Source organism: Prosopis cineraria, unplaced genomic scaffold (genome assembly GCF_029017545.1).
Source record: "Prosopis cineraria cultivar Desert tree isolate PC_DT_omini unplaced genomic scaffold, ASM2901754v1 PC3, whole genome shotgun sequence".
Classification (NCBI taxonomy): Eukaryota; Viridiplantae; Streptophyta; class Magnoliopsida; order Fabales; family Fabaceae; genus Prosopis; species Prosopis cineraria.
Window position 1 is genome coordinate 42,162,548 of NW_026555334.1, and position 18,950 is coordinate 42,181,497.

General features: G+C 34.7%; 3 protein-coding genes across 3 annotated transcripts; 1 reads left to right on the plus strand and 2 right to left on the minus strand.

The window, feature by feature from the left end:
* Positions 1–7,791: 7,791 nt before the first annotated feature.
* Positions 7,792–9,055, minus strand: LOC129304395 (E3 ubiquitin-protein ligase SGR9, amyloplastic-like). The gene has a single exon (XM_054944030.1). It carries the CDS (start codon positions 9,047–9,049, stop codon positions 7,976–7,978), a length of 1,074 nt encoding a protein of 357 aa, XP_054800005.1. The 5' UTR covers positions 9,050–9,055; the 3' UTR covers positions 7,792–7,975.
* A 2,521-nt stretch (positions 9,056–11,576) lies between these two features.
* On the minus strand, positions 11,577–14,237 carry LOC129306596 (uncharacterized). Its single transcript, XM_054947272.1, has 6 exons — positions 14,021–14,237; positions 13,492–13,627; positions 13,115–13,199; positions 12,965–13,012; positions 12,344–12,444; positions 11,577–12,263 (listed from the first exon to the last, which is right to left on the minus strand). Exons 1-6 carry the CDS (start codon positions 14,160–14,162, stop codon positions 12,125–12,127), a joined length of 651 nt encoding a protein of 216 aa, XP_054803247.1. The 5' UTR covers positions 14,163–14,237; the 3' UTR covers positions 11,577–12,124.
* Positions 14,238–16,846: 2,609 nt separating this feature from the next.
* LOC129305121 (protein ALUMINUM SENSITIVE 3) lies at positions 16,847–18,717 on the plus strand. The gene is made up of 3 exons (XM_054945054.1): positions 16,847–17,241; positions 17,906–18,151; positions 18,257–18,717. The coding sequence occupies exons 1-3, from the start codon at positions 16,942–16,944 to the stop codon at positions 18,566–18,568; spliced, it is 858 nt and encodes a 285-aa protein (XP_054801029.1). The 5' UTR covers positions 16,847–16,941; the 3' UTR covers positions 18,569–18,717.
* Positions 18,718–18,950: the final 233 nt, after the last annotated feature.

Here is an 18,950-nt window from a genome sequence, read left to right on the forward strand (position 1 = left end):
ATAATTTGAGATTAATTCAAGTGATTAAATTGAAATAAAGTGTGATTAGAGGTAAATAATTCAAATATACTCTCTTTAATATTTGATATAAAACACTTTCAAATCTCAACTAGTTCACGCGGATTTAAAGTTAAAATAATTTGTATCATTAAAATTGTCAAAAATTATCACTACTTTTTAATATTAACCTTCAATTAAAATTAATATAAAACAGTGGTCTCATTGCCCTCTGGCACGAGTTTCACCCTCAATGTGGATAGGTTGTGAATTCAATCTTATTAGCTCCTAATTACATCCTAACTGCTTTTATTTTTTTAATACATCTTTCTCTGCAACACAATTAATAACAACGTTTGTTGAAAAATAAATCTGATGTTTTTTATTTTTTCGGAGTGTCTTGTACTTAAAGTAACGGAAACCTCTAATATCAAGAACACACACACACTAGTATAATCGTGCAACTTCTTATATTTTTTTTTTCATATTCATGTTAATTTATACTGGCTCATATAATATTAGTGTTTTTTCATTATTGTACTTTCATGGTAACTAAAACAATATCTTTTGATTATTTTAAAAACTCGAAACATGGGCTAACTTTTTATCATAAAAATTATTATTTTATTCGCTCTTTTGCGTACCAAATTAAATCAAGCTAACGATAATTTTAGGTATACTGAATTTGCGAACGTTTTGTATTCATTGAAGGCCAGCCTAAAAAAACAAAAACAAAACAAAAAAAACAGCATTGTCGGCATCTAAATTTGTTGGTCATGATTATTACTTTCTCTCTACGGCTCTTTTGTGCATTGAGGATCTACTGGCATTTTAAACATTTATTAAACTTAAAAATATTAAATGAAACTCTCTTAAACGATTTTAGCTGATTAATTTAACTATAAATATGAAATCCGGCAAAACCCCAAGAGCCAAGAGTTTGCGTAAAGCAATTTCTGTTTCTTTAGACGGCCTAAAAGTTAACACCCCGAGTTGTTATCTTATTCTTTAATTTCCATGTATGCAAATTACTTAGATATTAACAATGACGTCGTCTGGCCATCAATTAAAAAAATTATATTATACATAAAGTTAGAGTAACAGATGTAAGAATATTAAAATAGATGTGTGGATATACACATAAAGATAAAATTTAAAATGAGAAATAAGAAAAAAAAATGGGCGTGACATCTATTGAAAAAAAAATTATAGAAAATTGTTTGAGGTGGTTCGGACATGTACAAAAAAGATCACGGGAGGCACTTATGAGAAGAGTAAAACAGATGACTTTAAGCCTTATCAAAAAAGTTAGAGGAAAACCAAAGATAACACTTTTAAAATTGTTGAGTGAAACTCTTTAATTAATAATATTTTAAAAGTTTAATAAATGATAGAGCACGATCGTATTATACAATTCATGTAGCTGATCTCATCTAGTGGGATTAAGCTTCTTGTTGTTGCTGTATACTTTTTTTCACTCATCAGTCTTGTTCTTTGAGGATTATGTTTTCCAGTTTTAACTATCTATACGAATTACTAGAGCATTTATTTAAAATCTGTTAACTTATTAACCAAAGTGGTAAATTGGAAGGGACTTCGTGTAAACTTTAATTGGAAAATGGCCGTGTGAAAGGTTTAAAAAATGCGAAAAATCTTGTAGTTCGAGTTTCGAGCTGGACTTTATGTGACCTGATTAGCTCAAAGCAGCATTATATTAATTATTCCTTCGATTATCACATTGTAGTCATGATGGATGGGAAGGATTTGGCTTTTATTCAGTAATCAGTTAACTATCGAGGGAGAGTTTTGGATCCATCGCCTTGCTTTCCAAGGCAGGACAATGTTGATCTCTGATACTACATTTTTATTTCCATTACTCATACAAAACCTAAAAAAATACAATTAAATCGGTTTTGTTAATGAAAAAATGACTCCATCAAATATTTGCATTACATACTTAGCTTGTTGCCTTTTTGGGCGCCGATAAACTAAATTATTAGTAGTAGATCTGTTGATTAAATATCTTGTCAAGGCAATTTTATTTTTACGCTTTTAAATAGGTTAAAGTCGAAAAAAAAATATTTTCAGATAAGATTGACCAAGTTAATCATTTTTGTTTACATTATTATTAGAAATAACTTGTCATGAGGGCTAAAAGTATTCATTAAAGGAGTAGAAGTGTTTCTAGTCATCTAAAAGGTGATTCTAACAATCTAGATTTAAAACTTTTAACATGTAACTTTTTATATTAAAAATTATTTTTTTGCTAGAGAGACAACCATAAGATTATTTTTATTTTGAATTTTGTACCTATTAAAATATTAAAAAATTATCCAATATATTCTCATTAAAATGATCGTACGTCGAGTCACTTTTTAAAGGAAATGAGACAATGTTTGAAAAACTAAACTATGTCTATATCTTACTGGCTGATGTTAAACATCTAATAAAGATTCATAAGAAGATGAAAATGACCATTGACCTAATACAAAATGAAGAAGAAGTGACAAGAACAAGGCGCAAGAAAGCTATTGTCCATAAACCAATATACCAAATAGCGGGAACGACGTTCTAAGCCTTTTTTTTAAAAAAAAAAAATTATCAACTGAGTGATCAATCTTTTTCTTAGACGATGCGCGTAAGAGAAAATAGCTAGCTAGAAAGATTATGAAACCAGAGATTAAACCCATTTTTCTAAAACAAGAAGTTAAAAAGTGTATAAATAATAATCAACAGAACACGAGGATAAGCATTTAAAAAAAATAGAAAAAAAACTAAAACTCAAAACATACAACGCGACCGAAGTAGGTGGAAAGCTTTAAAGTGGTGGTTGTGAAAAAAATTACTATGAACGGTGTTTTACAATTTACACTCACATGACTTGACTGTTCATAAGTAAGTGACAGAATATAGATTTAAGAAACTAGTTGGTTGTTTAAAAAAGGAAAGAAAGAAGGAGTGGGTGGGAAGGAAGGGCATAGCAAAAATAAGAAATGATGTGGGTAAATGGTAAGTTTGCATTGCTTATGAAGACAACACTTAATAATAGATCCTCATCTCATGTGATACCATGCATTGCCAAGTCACTCTAAATGGCCGCAGCTTTAAGCCTCTCCCCACTTTTTCTCACTATCCTCATTAGAGCGGGGACCACTTCTTCACCAGAACAATATGGGGTCCAATTTCTATGCTGATCCCAAAAAAATATATATCCTAAGTTCATTTATAGAATAAGTTCTGAATAGTTTAAATTTAATATATTATTATATATTATATTTATTAAAATAAAAATTTATAAAAATTATAAAATAATTTTAATAATTTTTTTATTTTTAATCTGGACTAGATTTAATTTAACAGGTTCAATTTAATATTAAAATTTTTATCATTAATGTATATTGATCATTCAGACTTATTCTGCTCAGTAAATTAAATTTAGAATAAATTAAAAATAAAAAATTTATTAAATTTATTTTATACTTTTTATACATTTTTATTTTAATAAATATAATATATAATAATATAATAATGTTTTAAATTTGAACTATTCAAATTAAAAATTTAGATAGTTCAAATCGATGAGTAGGGAAACCAATCAATTCCAAACAATATGACAATGGGTTGCTATTTTCAAGGTCTTTAGTGTCATTCATTTTTTTTTTAATTTTATTTTGTTTCCCTCTATTCCTTTTCAGCATTATTCCTTATAATTTTAAAAACTGCACATATACCAATCGTGAATTGGCACCGACAGTAACCTTGCTTTTTGATGCAATAAAATATATTGACATTAAAATAAATTAACTATGTATCATTAGAGATCTCAGAAGCACCGATAACGTGAAAACGGCCGGCGTGTTTGTGTTGGATAAGTAACCAACACAGACATGCGTTCAAGATAGGGGAACGACACATCTCTTTTCCCAGTTTTCGACGGACGCGGGCAGATGCGAGTCAAGATGGGTTTACGCGGGCAGACACGGGTCGGATGTGGGCTGATACGAAACTCTGTGTTTTCACCTCTTTTTACTCAGTCCCAACTCCAGAAACCTAATGCCTTAAGATTTTCAGCTCCAGTCGACCCCTATCTTGTGTTTTTCACTCTGTCGCTCACTACCTGTGTCGACCGCTGTATCATTCTTCAACCCAACATCGTTTTGAGTCAGATGCGTTTTCACTTCTCACTTCGCATGCTGCCTCACTCTCATGTCTTCAACCTCATCGTTCTTCAGTCTTCAGTCTTCAGCTTCAATCTTGGTAATTTATTCAGCTTCAATCTGAGCTCTGCCCTAGTGTCTTCGACCTCGTCTCTATCTCTTCTGCTCTTCACTTTTTTATTGTTCAATGTTGTGCTGCTACCTGATGGATATTTATTGGGATTATTGCATTGCTGGATAATGAATATTTATTTCTCAATTCTTCACTGCTGGACCGAGAGTGGTAGAGCAACTGATCAGTTTTTCAAATTTAATACTGAATTACTGATTTAAACTTGTTTTATTTAGATGGATTATTTTATTGGATTAAACATTGATTTATTTTAAATTTTTATTGGCTCTCTTCATGTTAAAATTTTTATTAGAATTACTTTAAGTTGATAATTATTTTTTGCCATTTGATAGTGTTTAAGTACTTAACTATTTATTGTATTATATTTTATAACGGCATTAGACATCTTGAAATTGTATTTTTAGACATCCAAATATTTAATATTTAATTATTTATATAGCCGTACTCGTATCCTAAAATTTTAAAAAATAGTCGTGTCCGTGTATCGTATCGTATCCTACCCGACACTTGTACCTGTATCGGTGCTTCTCAGTTAGAGATAAAAGTTCAAGGGGACAAAAAAAAAAAAAAAAACCTTCATTGTATACTTGGATTGAGCAGAACATCAGAGACAAATACAAGATTAGTAACACGTCAATAAAATGACTGATAAAGTTAAGTATACATCAGCAAAATTAAGGCTGTTAATGTTAGTTCGTAATCCCTATGTGTATTTTTTAAAATTATATTGATTAACATTGTAAATAGATAAAAGAAAATGGATTAAGAATAATAAAATAAAATTATAGACATTAAAAATATATTTAACGTAATCAAAATACAAAACCTGCTCTAATATTTTTCAAGTGCGTCAATAGTTCGATGACCTGTTCAACTTAGTCTTTAATTACTTCGTCATTAGAAAAATGCAGCGAGACTCAAAAGATCAAGGAAATGCTCCACGTGTTGTATCCCATCATTAACCGATAAACGAAAGAGATCGCCACCCTTTGAGAATTAATTCAGCTTTTTTACCTATATACTGCACACACTAAAAGGAAATTACACAAATGCTGCAACGTCAAAAGTATTTATAAAAATATTCCACTAAAAATTATTTACATAAAAAATAAATTTGAGATTGTGAATGAGTCAATATTTAAGCCAAAAATAATTTTGAAGTTAAAAATTATTTTTTTATTCAATGAAAAGTGAAATTATTGATTAAGTAAATGATTTCAGCCTTTTTTATTGATGTGACATTTTATTTACTTTTGAAGATTTCTATAATGGCATTGGAGATATATCTGAGGATGTATCCAATGTATTAATAATGATACTGGGCATACAATAAGCTTTTCACCTTGTTCCATTTATACCATCTGTTTCTCTTTTTTAAAAAAAAGCATTATAATCTAATATATCATTATTTATCTTATGTTGACATAGTAGATGAGTTATACAAGTTAGTGATTAATTCTCATTCATAATGTTCTCATTACATTGATTATCAAGATAGGATTGCTCAAGACTAATGCAACATCTTACTTGCAATCAGAGAAAAATGATTTAATAAAAACCCTCAGCCTATTTTATCAAGAGTTGAATTGCCTTGTTCACATATTTCTCAAGATAGACTAGCGACATGGTGGCTACTTGTCTACCTAGCCACTAGTTGAAAATAAAAATGTAGGAAAATGAGAGTCTTAAAATTTTAATCAATTTTATTACATGCCAGCCTCATCATCATCATCACCCCCTTTCACCTCTCTTAATGCCAATCAATTTGAGTCTCATTACATGTTACCCTCATCATCATCCATTTTCAATTCACCCACTTCTATTCAATTTGAATTGTTCATGTCTTTATTTGATGATCCTATACTATTTTCAGTTGAATACAACACTTTTATTTTAAAATATGATGGAACATCATATGAAGCATATGCCACCTCTTGGCAGTTGATTTCTTTAATTGAATTATCTGGATTTGATTTAAATATGCTAATTACACAAATAAATAAAACACTTGAATCCCAATAAGAGAGAAACATGTAATAACAACGACCGTTACAAAATAAAAAGGAAAACAAGATGTGATACTAGAAGTCACTATTTTTAAAGTAAATTAATTTTTACTTTTCATTCATATAACTTAATCATTTATCATTAATTTTCATAAAACTTAATATTTATTTATTATTAACAATTTTTAATTTAATGCACTTATAATAATTTCTTTATCATATTAGTAACAATTATTTCATTCAAATAATTAAAAAACACTTAAACAAATGATTTGTCTAATAGTTGAAGAAGGAAAAAAGCTTATTGCAAACCTAATATTATTACTAATACATTTGATCCATTTTTGGGTAGATATCCAATACCATTGTAGAAATTCTCAAATGTGAATAAAATGTTATTTACATCAATGGAAAAAAAACTAAAATCATTCACCCAGTGAATGATTTCACTTTTTATTAAAAAAATAATTTCTGACTTTAAAATTATTTTTAACTTGAACCACTTATTTATAACCTCAAACTCGTTTCCCATCTAAATAATTTTTAATGTAGTATTTTGATAAATATTTTTTACATTGTAGTATTTGAATAATTTTTGTTAGTGTCTGCAGTATATATTGGTAAAAAGCCGAATTAATTCACACTCACGTCAGTTGGATGGCGCTTCGGCACGTATCATCATACTCTTGCAACGCAAATCGAATCACCATTAAATACCCACCTTCTCATGCACTCTTCATTCTACCCAATGCTGAGGAATGACTTGGATTTGAATCAAGTGATACAACTCTACCTCAACAATCAACGCAACAACAAAGTGAACAAGCAAATGGAAGCTACCCAATTATCTGCTTTCTCGTATCATTGTGCTTTTCTTTACCAACAAATATCATTCTGTATCTTAAAAAGGTTGTTGATATTTTGGCTTATATTTGTTTTGTTCATTGCCCGGTAGATTTATTTGATATGCTCAAATTCGCAGGACTCACTTGTGACCTATGCTTTTACACAGGGTCTAATGTTATTCAGATTCCATACCATTCGTGAATTGTGAATAATATGAATTTTTATAAATTTTAGATTTAAATTATATATTGGCAGATACATGGACGAGCGATAGAGAGAATTGATGAAGTAATGGGCCCAAAAACCGCGAGATCCCAAAACAATTGTGAGGGCTTGATTATCATTAGGCCTACTTAGTCAGAAATCCGTATTGAAACTGGGTCTGGTCCTGAGAGGAGCATACTCATCGACAAAAGTTATAAGAATTTACCAACGGACACTTGTTTGAATAGTTAAGAATTTAGATCCTTTAATTTGAAGTTTTATATTTGAGTCTCAGAATATGCAGTCGTGCAAGTAAGCATACAAAGTGCGTCTCACCAATGATATCCGCAAAACCCTCAAAGAGAGCCCCACTTATACGGAGATCTGGATAAGTCTGGATTGGGCTGGGTAACTAAAGAAGCCAGGATACCGGATGGGGGGGGAAAAAAGTTATAAGGCTTTTGCCTATATCCATTTATGATACTGCCATTAATTAAACATAATGCATTTATAGAGATAAAAAAAAAAAAAAAGAGGCTTTGACAGTTTGACATTGTCCGTGGCCACATCATTGTCCGTCTTCCTCGTATGGATGTATGCATGTATGCTGTGAAAGTTGATGGCGTTCATGACTAAACCAGGCTTTGCTTGGCACCCAGTTTGATTAACATTTCCCAGAGCCGTTGGATCTCTCCGAAGACATCATCGGACGGCAACCGATACCGACAGCAAGGGCACATGTCGTTGTTCTTCAGCCACGGCAATACACACCTCCAGTGAAACAAATGCTCGCACGGTAATTTACACACATCCCTCCCTACCTTCATCTCCTCTTTACATATCACACACTCCCTCCCTCCCTCCTTCAAGTCCACCGTCGGAAGCTCCACCAGGGTCTCCGCCGACGCCCCCTTCTTCCCACCGCGGCAGCTCACCCTCACAAGTCTCCAGCTCCGACTCACCATGTCAACGTAAGGAGCCAGAGCTGTCCAAGTACAGGTTCCCACGGGAGAATAAGCAGCTGTCAACAACTCATGAGAGAAAAGATTACACAAGCTGACCCGCCAATCTGAATAATTCTCCTCGAGGACTGTGGGATTGTGTTGGTGGGTTTCGCAGAGAAAGAGGAGGAGGAGAACAGCGTCGAGATCAGTATGTCGAATGGCGGTGGAGATGGGCGGCCGCAGGGTGGGGTCGGAGAGGAAGTGGACGGTGATGCGGTGGAGGGAGAAGAGGAGGTGGCGGCCGATGAGGAGGTACTTGTGGGGGAGGGAGAGAGAGCGGAGATGACGGAGGGTGGAGGAGAAGAGAGAGGGGGAGGAGAGGACGGAGGAGAGGCGGAGGTTGTGGCGGTGGGTGGCGGAGAGGAGGGAGAGAGAGAGACGGGAGAGTTGGGAAGGAGAGAGAGTGGAGAGTGCGGCTAAGATGGTTGCGCTGTCTTCCATCATGGGATCACGCGCTTGGCTTTCAAGATAGTCCGGTATTTGAGAATGGGACTTGAATGTGAAAGTTTTGAGGACCAATCTGTGCCTTTTTATGGACTTGGATCCAACATGGAACTTTGCAATGGTGCTGCAAGTCACCGGTTTTTCTTCGTCCTTCTTTTTATCCGCGCTGCGTGTAAGGTTCTTTATAGTGAACCGAGAAGGGGTGGTTGCTTGACCCCCCGTTTTTTTTTTTTTTGAAGAAATTAAAGGTGCTTCCATTATTGTGTCTTTCATTTTATCGCTGCATACCCACAAATTGTATTATATATATAATCTAAGATTTACAAAAAAAAAAAAAACGCATGACTATTACAACATATTAGCAATCTAGTTATAAGATATAAAGATACACATGCGACTCTTTAATTGCTGTTAATGGTAGAAATAAATCCCCATCCTAGGTCAGAACAAATTACAGAACAGACTAAAGTTTCTATTTCTATTTTTTTTCCAATCGGAGTTTCAGTTTCGGATCCCTCTAAGTTAGTCCTTTACTTTAAGTTTATTTTAATTAATTCATCTTCCCAGAAGTTCAGGGGGAAAAAAATGCAATCTTCATGATTGGAAAGATACACACACAGCATTCTCTTCCTTTCTGGAAGATAATCTATGATCAAGACCAATAACCAGTCATTCTTGTCACCTGGCTATTCAATGATTAGACGCATTATAATGACAATCTAAGGAGGAATTTTTATTTACTGCAATCTCCATTGCAACGCTCATATTTCCTAGCTACCAATGTGCCATCTTAAATCCATTAGCACGCTTCACTACCACATGCTATGATTCTATATTATACTGGAAGGCCAACCCAATCACCATATGTATTAGATCAATGCATGATGAGCATAGAAAATTTCCGACGACACTTGCTGAAAAAAAAAAAAGTTGGAGAAGTTTTGTCCACAAGTAAAACGTCCAGTTCAAGCACGTATCTCCCCGAACTAATATCCTTTTGGCTGTGTTCATCAATGAAAACTACATGGCTCCACCACTATGGCTGCTTCCTCTCGTCCCCGACCAAATAAATGAAAACGATAATGTAATTAACGCCCGAGAAAATATTGGTAAATTGCAACTCATCATAGACTCTCCTGGCCTTCTCATCTACAATCGCAGCCTTATTCTCAATGTCTTGTGATTATGCCATGATGCATCGGCATGGTCACTGACTATAAAATTAGGCACTGTGGGCATTTCCCTATATCGGAGATGGAGATTTACAGAGAAGCGCAAAAGCAACAATATTTTAAGTGATCTCGGATGCTTTACTAGCAAGTAAACTCTCCATTTTCGAGACAAACAAGGAGTGGAGATGTGAAAAAGGCAAAGCAAGGAAATGTACGTAGCACAAGCTAAAAAGAGTTTTGACTATAATTACTGATCCAAGTGATATTATACTTCAACAACTGGCTCTGACAAAGGAAATTCCCAGTACTCTCCTAAAGTTTCAATCTCAAGTCTCAACAGAAAGCGTCCCTTCTGTTGGGAATTGAAAGGGTTCCTTTGGGCTTGTGATTTATGAAACGATGGAAAATAACAAGATGGATCTTGAAATCTGTCAAGCACATGTTACAAGAATTAGAGAAATTTGACAATTCAGGTTTTGACTTTGCTGCCTTTGTCTGCACTTTATTATGACCATCGCTTAATAGCTTGCTTCCTCAAGTTTGCCGATTATAACAAATACGTGGTGCATTCTAGACTTGTTTCGAGGAGGAGGTTGCTGGATGTCTTGTGATGGGAGAACACAATGATGATTTGCTAGATTTGCATCTCCATCTCTGTTCTGTATAAAGGGTATTCTTCTTGTTGCTGGCAATCTTGATAAAGATAGGTCATGTTTACATATTAGAATTGAATGAATGAAATGAATTGAAAAAATAAAAATAAAAATAAGATAATTAAAGAGAATAGGTAAGCATATTTCATAAAAAAGAGGATAATTTAATTTATAAAATTAAGAATCATGATTCATTAAATTTTTGAAGGGTGTTATGATTTTCATGTTTTTAAATATATATTAATAAGTTTTATTAATCATGGGTAGAAAGATGATTTACTTTATTTTTATTTTATTTTTTCAATCCATTTCATTTTAATAAACAAACGTGACCTATTATTTTCTAAGAATAGTAATACCTTTAATGCGCCTTAATCTGACGTTTCAGAAATTTAAGGCAATAATATGAGCCTAAATTGTGACACTAGGCCACCCTCCAAAACTCCAAGCAGTAAATCCCAAGAAAAGCAAAATAGAAAAATGCAGGTAGGCCGGCAATTGATCAGCTCAAGCCTCGAGGAGACTTTATGCAAAAGCATTGATCCAGATTCACACAGAGTTCTAGTTAGAGAAGTAAATTCAACTTTAATTCAAGGTTTTTCAACATGTCCTGCAGGCTGAATTAGATAATTATCCGCGCAATGTTGATAATCTTGATCGAGTTAGTATGCTTCTGGAAGTTCCAAGGTTTCATGCAACAGATGCCATGATCATCCTAATGCTGCACTGTCACTTTTTTCCTATGGGATTCATGGAAGTTGAGAAGCGAGGTGCAAAGAAGTGAAGGAGAAGTGTTTTCATCCGAGTTGCAGGGTATAGTATATCTGCATATGCTATAAAATCATGTTTATTTTTTTATCACCCCAAGGCTTAAACTCCTCGTTAATTTAAATAAAATTGCGTGTAAGGCTCTAGCATATTTCTTGTGATATCTTGAAAGCAATCAGAGAAGAGAGCCAATTTCAATGCACCAATACAGTCATCTTGGAGGAAAATCACCAAGAGAGAATCCTACCTCAATCATATTACATGTTCATCATCTTATTACATTTTCACAGGCAGCTGGAGAGTCGTGAAGGAAACTCGCCAGGAGAGGATCCTGCCGCATATAGTTAACACAGTTAAACCTCAGACTACTTACAGCTACACTGTTAACACTCAACAAATAACTAACACTTGTTCTCAACATAACTTGATTAACCAATTGACCAGCTGTCTATATGTTATTATGACGGGACAGAATTGTAGAAGATATAATAGTCGTATTAATTATATAAGTAAATGGGAGGGGAGGGGGGAACAGAGAACCAATGCAGTCAAAAGAAACATGGGATTTAGGATAGCCAGGCCAATGTATTAAATTGCCGAGGTCACCCCCTGTTTCTAACGCAAAACTTGAGATCCCAGAAAGCAACACAAATAAAACAAGGCCGTGAGATTAGTCCTGTTCTCTGTCTGAAAGCAATGCTGCAGTTGTAGCAGTAATGCAAGGGAGGGGCATAGGCTGGCTACTGGAGAACCAGAATCGAAATTTGGCTGTTAAGGCAAAACGTCCTATTCTTTGTGATGAAAGCATTCATTGCGTCAGTCCTTGAACGGAATCGTACTGTTGCCATTTTAACGGGATTGTCGATAGTTTCTCCCTGTCTGAGAGCACGAGAAACTCATACGGAAAAAATCTTAAATATTGAACATCACTTAGAATAAGCAGATTGTTTGACATTAACCTTAGAAAAATATTGATGGAGGACCGATCATATTCATAACCATGCAGAAAACGTTCTATTTCGTCTATCAGTGCATTTCGAGGAAATCCACGCATTAAAATCTGGCAAAGACAGGCAACTGTAAGATAACTTCCATGTTCTGGAAATTTCAACACAAAAATTATGACAGTTATAGGCAAAATTCCATGTTCAAAAAATCTTGGCATCCCCCTCAAATAGATAGTCCAATACCATCAATACCTAAAATCAAGGTAACTTGCTGATTACATACATGCATACTTACAAATATATTTTTAAATAAAAACAAGCATCAAATCAAAAACCTCAAAAATGCAACTTCTGTGTCATTGTTCTGTGAGCGAAAGCGCACATTGTTCTGCAAGTGAAAATGTACCCTGATGTTCTTCATATTTATAACAGGTAGTTATCTTTTAGACGTACCATTTGTCAATCAAGATGCTGTTTCGTATATAAGCACACAAACATGTAAATTCTTTCATTTAAAACGTAGAAAAAGCTATTTTTATCTTAATTGAGTGTTTGGCATTTGACAATCAAAGAATAACCAGCATTTCAAACTCCTGAAAACAATTAAGATGCACATAATTAAGTTATACTTACAGTTTTTCCGTCATAAGGAGTAACAATATCCCATTGGGCACGATCAACCTGACACCAAAGAAAAAGCAATCATATATATCATCAAGCACTCGTCAAATATACATATAAGATTGATCAATCTTTTGCTATAGACAAATGTAAGCATCATACCCTTTCCAATTTGTACAAGCGACCATTCCTTGCAATATGTCTAAAAGCTTGTTCATAGGCACCGTGAGAATGGAATTGCAACATCCTGATGATAGCCAAAACCTTTTCTTCAATCAGTAGTTTGAGTATAAAATGTATCAAGAGATTTCAGTTAAATATGAGCAACAAAATGCTCACGAGATGAATTATGAAAATAATCAGCTCACCCCTTCATGAAAGAAAGTGAACGTTTGAATAATGTTAAAACAATTGCTAGAACAGAAAAAGGGATATCATTTACTTTCGTGAGAGAAATGCAGTCAATCATAATTTTAGTGCCAAAAATGTTAAAATTTTCGAAGTTTCCTTCAAGAAAAATAAGAGATTGAAGGCATTACATTGCAAGGGGCGTAAAGTAACGGTCGTAGTCCACTTTGACATCCTCCATGGTCAAATTAGAATCTTTAAGAAAGTGGATTATATCTGTTTTCAGGGTATGTTTACGAACTCCCAACAGCCTCCCATATACCAAACCTAAGGAGAGAAACAGAAAGAAGTGAGTAGTTATTTTGGCTAGATGACGGAACAACAGATTAATCAAAGGCCAAAGCGATAGTGAAACATGTATCCCCGTTAATTAAATTATATTCAAAAGAATGCATGCTTAACTAGGCATTCTTGTCAATGGAAAAGATCTTGCCGTAACTGGAAGAAAGAATTAGAAATATAATGAAATAGCGTAACGGCATAATTAGTGAAATGTTAACCCAAATCCTTGCTTCAGTTCCTCTAAAACTGTCAATAGCGAAAAGTAGATATCGAATCATTATTATCTGTTGCCACTCCGAATAGCCAAGAAAGGCTCATCTGCGCACTATTGTGTTCGAAACAAGAAGACATGGGAGTAACTGCATAAACATGGCGTACCTTGACGGGGACTGCGCAGAAAAGAATCGGCAACTGGACCCTGAGGTGGCTGTCCTGCTTCAGTTGAAAACAACACCCTGGACGTGGTTTGAAAAGTGGAAAAGGGAGAGTTCGATCTCAGTGCGGCTCTAAGAATACTCATCTTCGATCGGAGCTTGCAGGGGAAATTGGCCGCTGGTCAGTTTAAAGCACGGGGAGACCCACTCCACCACCGCCCGGCTTGTTGAAGCATCTAAGTCTACCAGGGCTTCGGCCCAATCACCCCAAACAACAATGAGTTGAGTAGAGTATCTACTGTATCCATTTTGGTTTTTTGGTAATTAAAGGATTACAAACTGGGCCGAAGGGCCGTTAGATGTAGCAAAGGCAGGGGTGGTTATCCCGGGACATCCTCACGCAAAAGCACTGTAACAGACTAATGGGGGTTGAATTGAGTAGAATGGACTAATTTTTCACGGCTCAATAAATTAAGGTTTGAATTTTTGTGAAGAGAAATAAAAAAACAATGTGACATAAATAGGAGGCGTCAGGAAAGTGTGGACGCATCTATTGGTTTTATTTTATTATTATATGAGTAGGATTGTTCTGTTACCTAATAAATTACTCCGGGGAATCATATATTAAAATGGTGGAGATTAAATATAAAATAGTTTCCATGGAGGAGGAGGGTGATTGTGAGTAATTTAGTTTCAAGCGCTGTTTTTTTTTTCCCTGACTTTAAACAGTGAAAATGCACAAATGTAATAATAATTATAAGGAATAGAATATTTGGTTGCAGTTGTAATATTTAATTATTCATAACTTTTTTTTTTTTCATAGTATGTGTTACTCCCTAGCCCCTTGCCTTCCTGCACCTAGTAATTTTTTTGGTCCAAAAAGGTCAAAACATGAAAACAAAAAAAGGAAAGGTAATGTCAGTCAGACTGTTTCTCCCATTGTCTGCGTTTATCATAGCATGCTATGAGAAACATGACTCTGTCCTTCGCCCTCAGATATCAATTTTACAATCCGCATTTTAATTTGTTCACTCTTCATTTCCAAGACCAAACTTCAGTGTAAACACATATTCTATTGTCATTCAAGCCCGAGTCTCGTTTTTCAGGGTTTAAACGGCTAGGCTCACTAGCTCAGACGTCTTCTCATACAAAATTTTTTCAGCCTGATTGATAAAATTTCATAATTGAGATAGTTTTCATGACTAAACTTGACTGATAAAATATATGGAAAAGCACAATATTCAGTCCCTATAATTTTATGATATTTTGTTTTTAGTTCTTATATTTTATTTTATTATTATCAATCCTTATAATTTCTGTCGTCCATAATGTTAGTCCGTTCAATCATTAATGGTATTAAATTTATTGAGCTGTTATTAACATTGTTAAATTTTATGATGAGTCACCATATACCAAGCTTTAACTTTGAAGACAATCCCTTGTCCTGGGGATATTCGATCCCAATCCCATGTCAATCCTTAATCATTAAAAATAATTCCATTGGTTTGTGCTGCAACTGCTACATGTATAGAAATATGGGAAAAACTCTCTAGCTACTTGTGTTGAAGTTCAAATATGAGAAAACTCACCGTGGCTAAATAACGCTATCGCCCTTAGATTGGAACTGGATTGGCGGTTCCAACTGGCTTTTATCATAGTGCCAGCAGGAGTGATGAAGCAAGTGTGGGCAGACATTCTCGTTGATGGCCTTGTCTTAAACTGATGCTTGGAATTACAGATTATTAAAGTTTAAATTTTTGCTAAAAAATATCCCTACATTTAATAGCTGGCTGGAACATGATTACTTCTAATAAAAAAAACTTATGACAAAAAAAAAAAATAAAAGCTGCAGATTACAGGCTTGTATGGTTTTTATTCTCATTTTTTACAATTTGGTTTTTAAAATTATTTTTCAAAACAAAAAGAAAATTTGTTTGGTTGTGTTAATTTTTAAAAAAATTTAAATTAAAAAATTGGTTGATAATGATGGTCACCAATAGTTAATAGTGGTGACTTATAATAATTATTATTTAAGATAACTACAATTTTTAATAATAAAATATAATATATCTTGAAAACAAAAAAATGAAAATAACTTTAAGATATTTTTTTTTTGTTTTCGAAAACACAAAATGAGAACAATTTTAAAAACAATTAGATTCAAAAAACACCCCTTCAAATATTTTTTTTATTTTTAAAAACAAAAATCAAACAGACTCAGCGACATTTAAGCTAACCCAATAGGCCAATGTACATACGACGGGTTTGCGCAAGCAAGACAGTTGACCTGTGGAGCGCCAATATTCTAAATTATCTGAAGTACCAATACTTTTTTTAATATGCATTCATAAAATATTAAAATATTATTATTTTTTATTTTTAATATATATATATATATATATGATACTTTTCAATTGTCAGTTGATATCAATATTTTTAAAATTAAATTGAATATTGAATTGTGAAGATCAACTATTTATAGTTCTCATAATTTAATTGGATTGAATCAATAATCAAAATATATGATATTTTATATTTTAAAAATTAAAATGCGACATGCAACATAGCAGTTGACAATATCACAAGATTCTCACTGCCACCTCACTGCCACCTCACTGCTGCAGGGCGATCGACAACTCTACCTCCGTATTTGTGCGGACGTCCCATTAGTTACGGGTAATAACCGTTTAAAGAACTTCCATTTCCCCTCCCTTTTTTAATATTATATAAACATCCATGCCATTATAAAAATGAAAAAAATATTTTTTTACCCAAAAAAAATTAATAAATATTTGGGGCTCGCCTCACTGGGACATGTGATTGAGACTGCACGAGATGATACAGAGCGAGGGGAAGGTGGTTTCTCAGATACGGCTTTATATATTGCCATGATACTTTGATGGAAAAGCTTGGGAGTACAGTGCGATGAGCATGATGGAATTTGGAAACCAACCGATTCATCATCAAGGCGAAGAAGGAAGATTGATGGGCGTAGACTTGACATGGATGGTTGAGTTTCTGAGAAGCATGGGGAAGCCGGTGGCCGCGGCTGCGGTGGTGCTTTTAGCCGTGATTTTGTCGTTTTCGCAGAAACTGGGGTTGGAGGGAGAGATGTTTTATGCCATGTTCAGGGCCTTCCTTCAGCTCTCTGTTATTGGCTTTGTCTTGCAGTTCATCTTCAATCAACACAACGTCGGATGGATCCTTCTCGCTTACCTTTTTATGGTTAGTCTTCCCATCCATTCCTCCCCTGCTCTTGATTCCGTTAAAAAAGTTATTTTCCCGTAGACTCTGCCTCCATGCGAACCAGAAGATGCTTTTACTGTTTCCCAAGCATTCGAGGCAAACTTCCAAGACATCTTGAGGAACTCAATCTCTCTTTATGTGGACGGTTCTCTCTATTCTGTTTTCCCCTTATCTTCTTTCTTATCGAGAGGATGATAGCAGATTCCAGATTCGTCTTTTGCTTTTTTTCAAGTGCGTGTTCAATTATTCCGTTGTTGTCATCGCTGATTTGACCTCAAAATATCCCTTTCCTTATAATTTTAAAATACTACAACTCAGCGTTAAAAAACATATCTCTTATTTTGTTTTCAATTCAGTAATTTAAAAATTAAGGTTAAAAAAATCAATAATTATAAAAATATAAAAAGTTTTTCCCACGGTTAAAAAAAAAAAAAAGAGGAGGAACTTTACAGACTCGCTCTTATTCATTTCAACCTCAACTAGGCAGGACTTGTTCTTCATCTGTTTCATATCTTGCCAGAGTCATGACCAAAGATACTCACTTTAAGGAAGAAAAAAGGAAAAAATAATCAGAGCATCTGAATCTCAGTAATGAATACCGACCGTTGCTGACTGTTAAATTGTGGCTTAATTTGCTATGAAGGTGTCAGTCGCTGGTTACACGGCGGGTCAACGAGCGAGACAAATCCCTCGCGGTCAATATGTTGCTGGTGCTTCCATTCTCACGGGAACGTCAATCACTATGCTGCTGCTAGTGTTGATGAGCGTGTTCCCTTTCACTCCCAGATATATCATCCCCGTTGCCGGCATGATGGTCGGAAATTCAATGACTGTCACCGGAGTTACCATGAAAAGACTTCGAGACGACATCCAAGTGCAGATGAACTTGGTCAGTAACAAGCCCCTTACTCTTCAGACTGCTTCATATATTCCAGAAGATTCGATTTCAAAGTCTCATGGAAACTAGTTTTTGTCCTCTTCCTTTCTTCTTCAGGTTGAGACGGCCTTGGCTCTTGGTGCGACCCCACGACAAGCCACGCATCAGCAGGTGAAAAGGGCTCTGGTGATCGCGCTTTCGCCGGTGGTGGACAACGCCAAAACTGTGGGTCTAATATCGCTGCCTGGGGCAATGACTGGTATGATTATGGGAGGGGCTTCGCCGTTAGAGGCCATTCAACTTCAGATTGTGGTCATGAATATGCTTATAGGTGCATCTACTATTAGCAGTATAATGTCTACCTACCTCTGTTGGCCTGCATTCTTCACCAAGGCGTACCAGTTAGACACCAAGGTCTTCTCACAGTGACTCCACGTCTCCACCTAGCTTCACTTGCAAATTAAACCAACAATGTTGCATGCCTCGTCCCCGTAAAAGCACAGGTCAATAATTAGCGATGAAAAGGATACAGCTGAACTCTGTTAGTAGATGAATAAGAATTTTGATTTTGATTGTTTTGTTCTGTCTAGATTCAGCTATTCCCCTTCTCTGTCTACCGATCAAAATTTAACATGTGAATGCTGGCGCAATTTTTTTTCTCATTTTTGAAATGGTATTGTTACGTTTGACAAAGGAAATAACGAGGTAAAAGAAAAGGGAGGGTGAGGTAGTCTGCTAAACGCAATGCTTTATGCACAGTGCTATGCTCTGTTCAGTTGAGCTGTAACCATCGAGCATGATATCATTACAA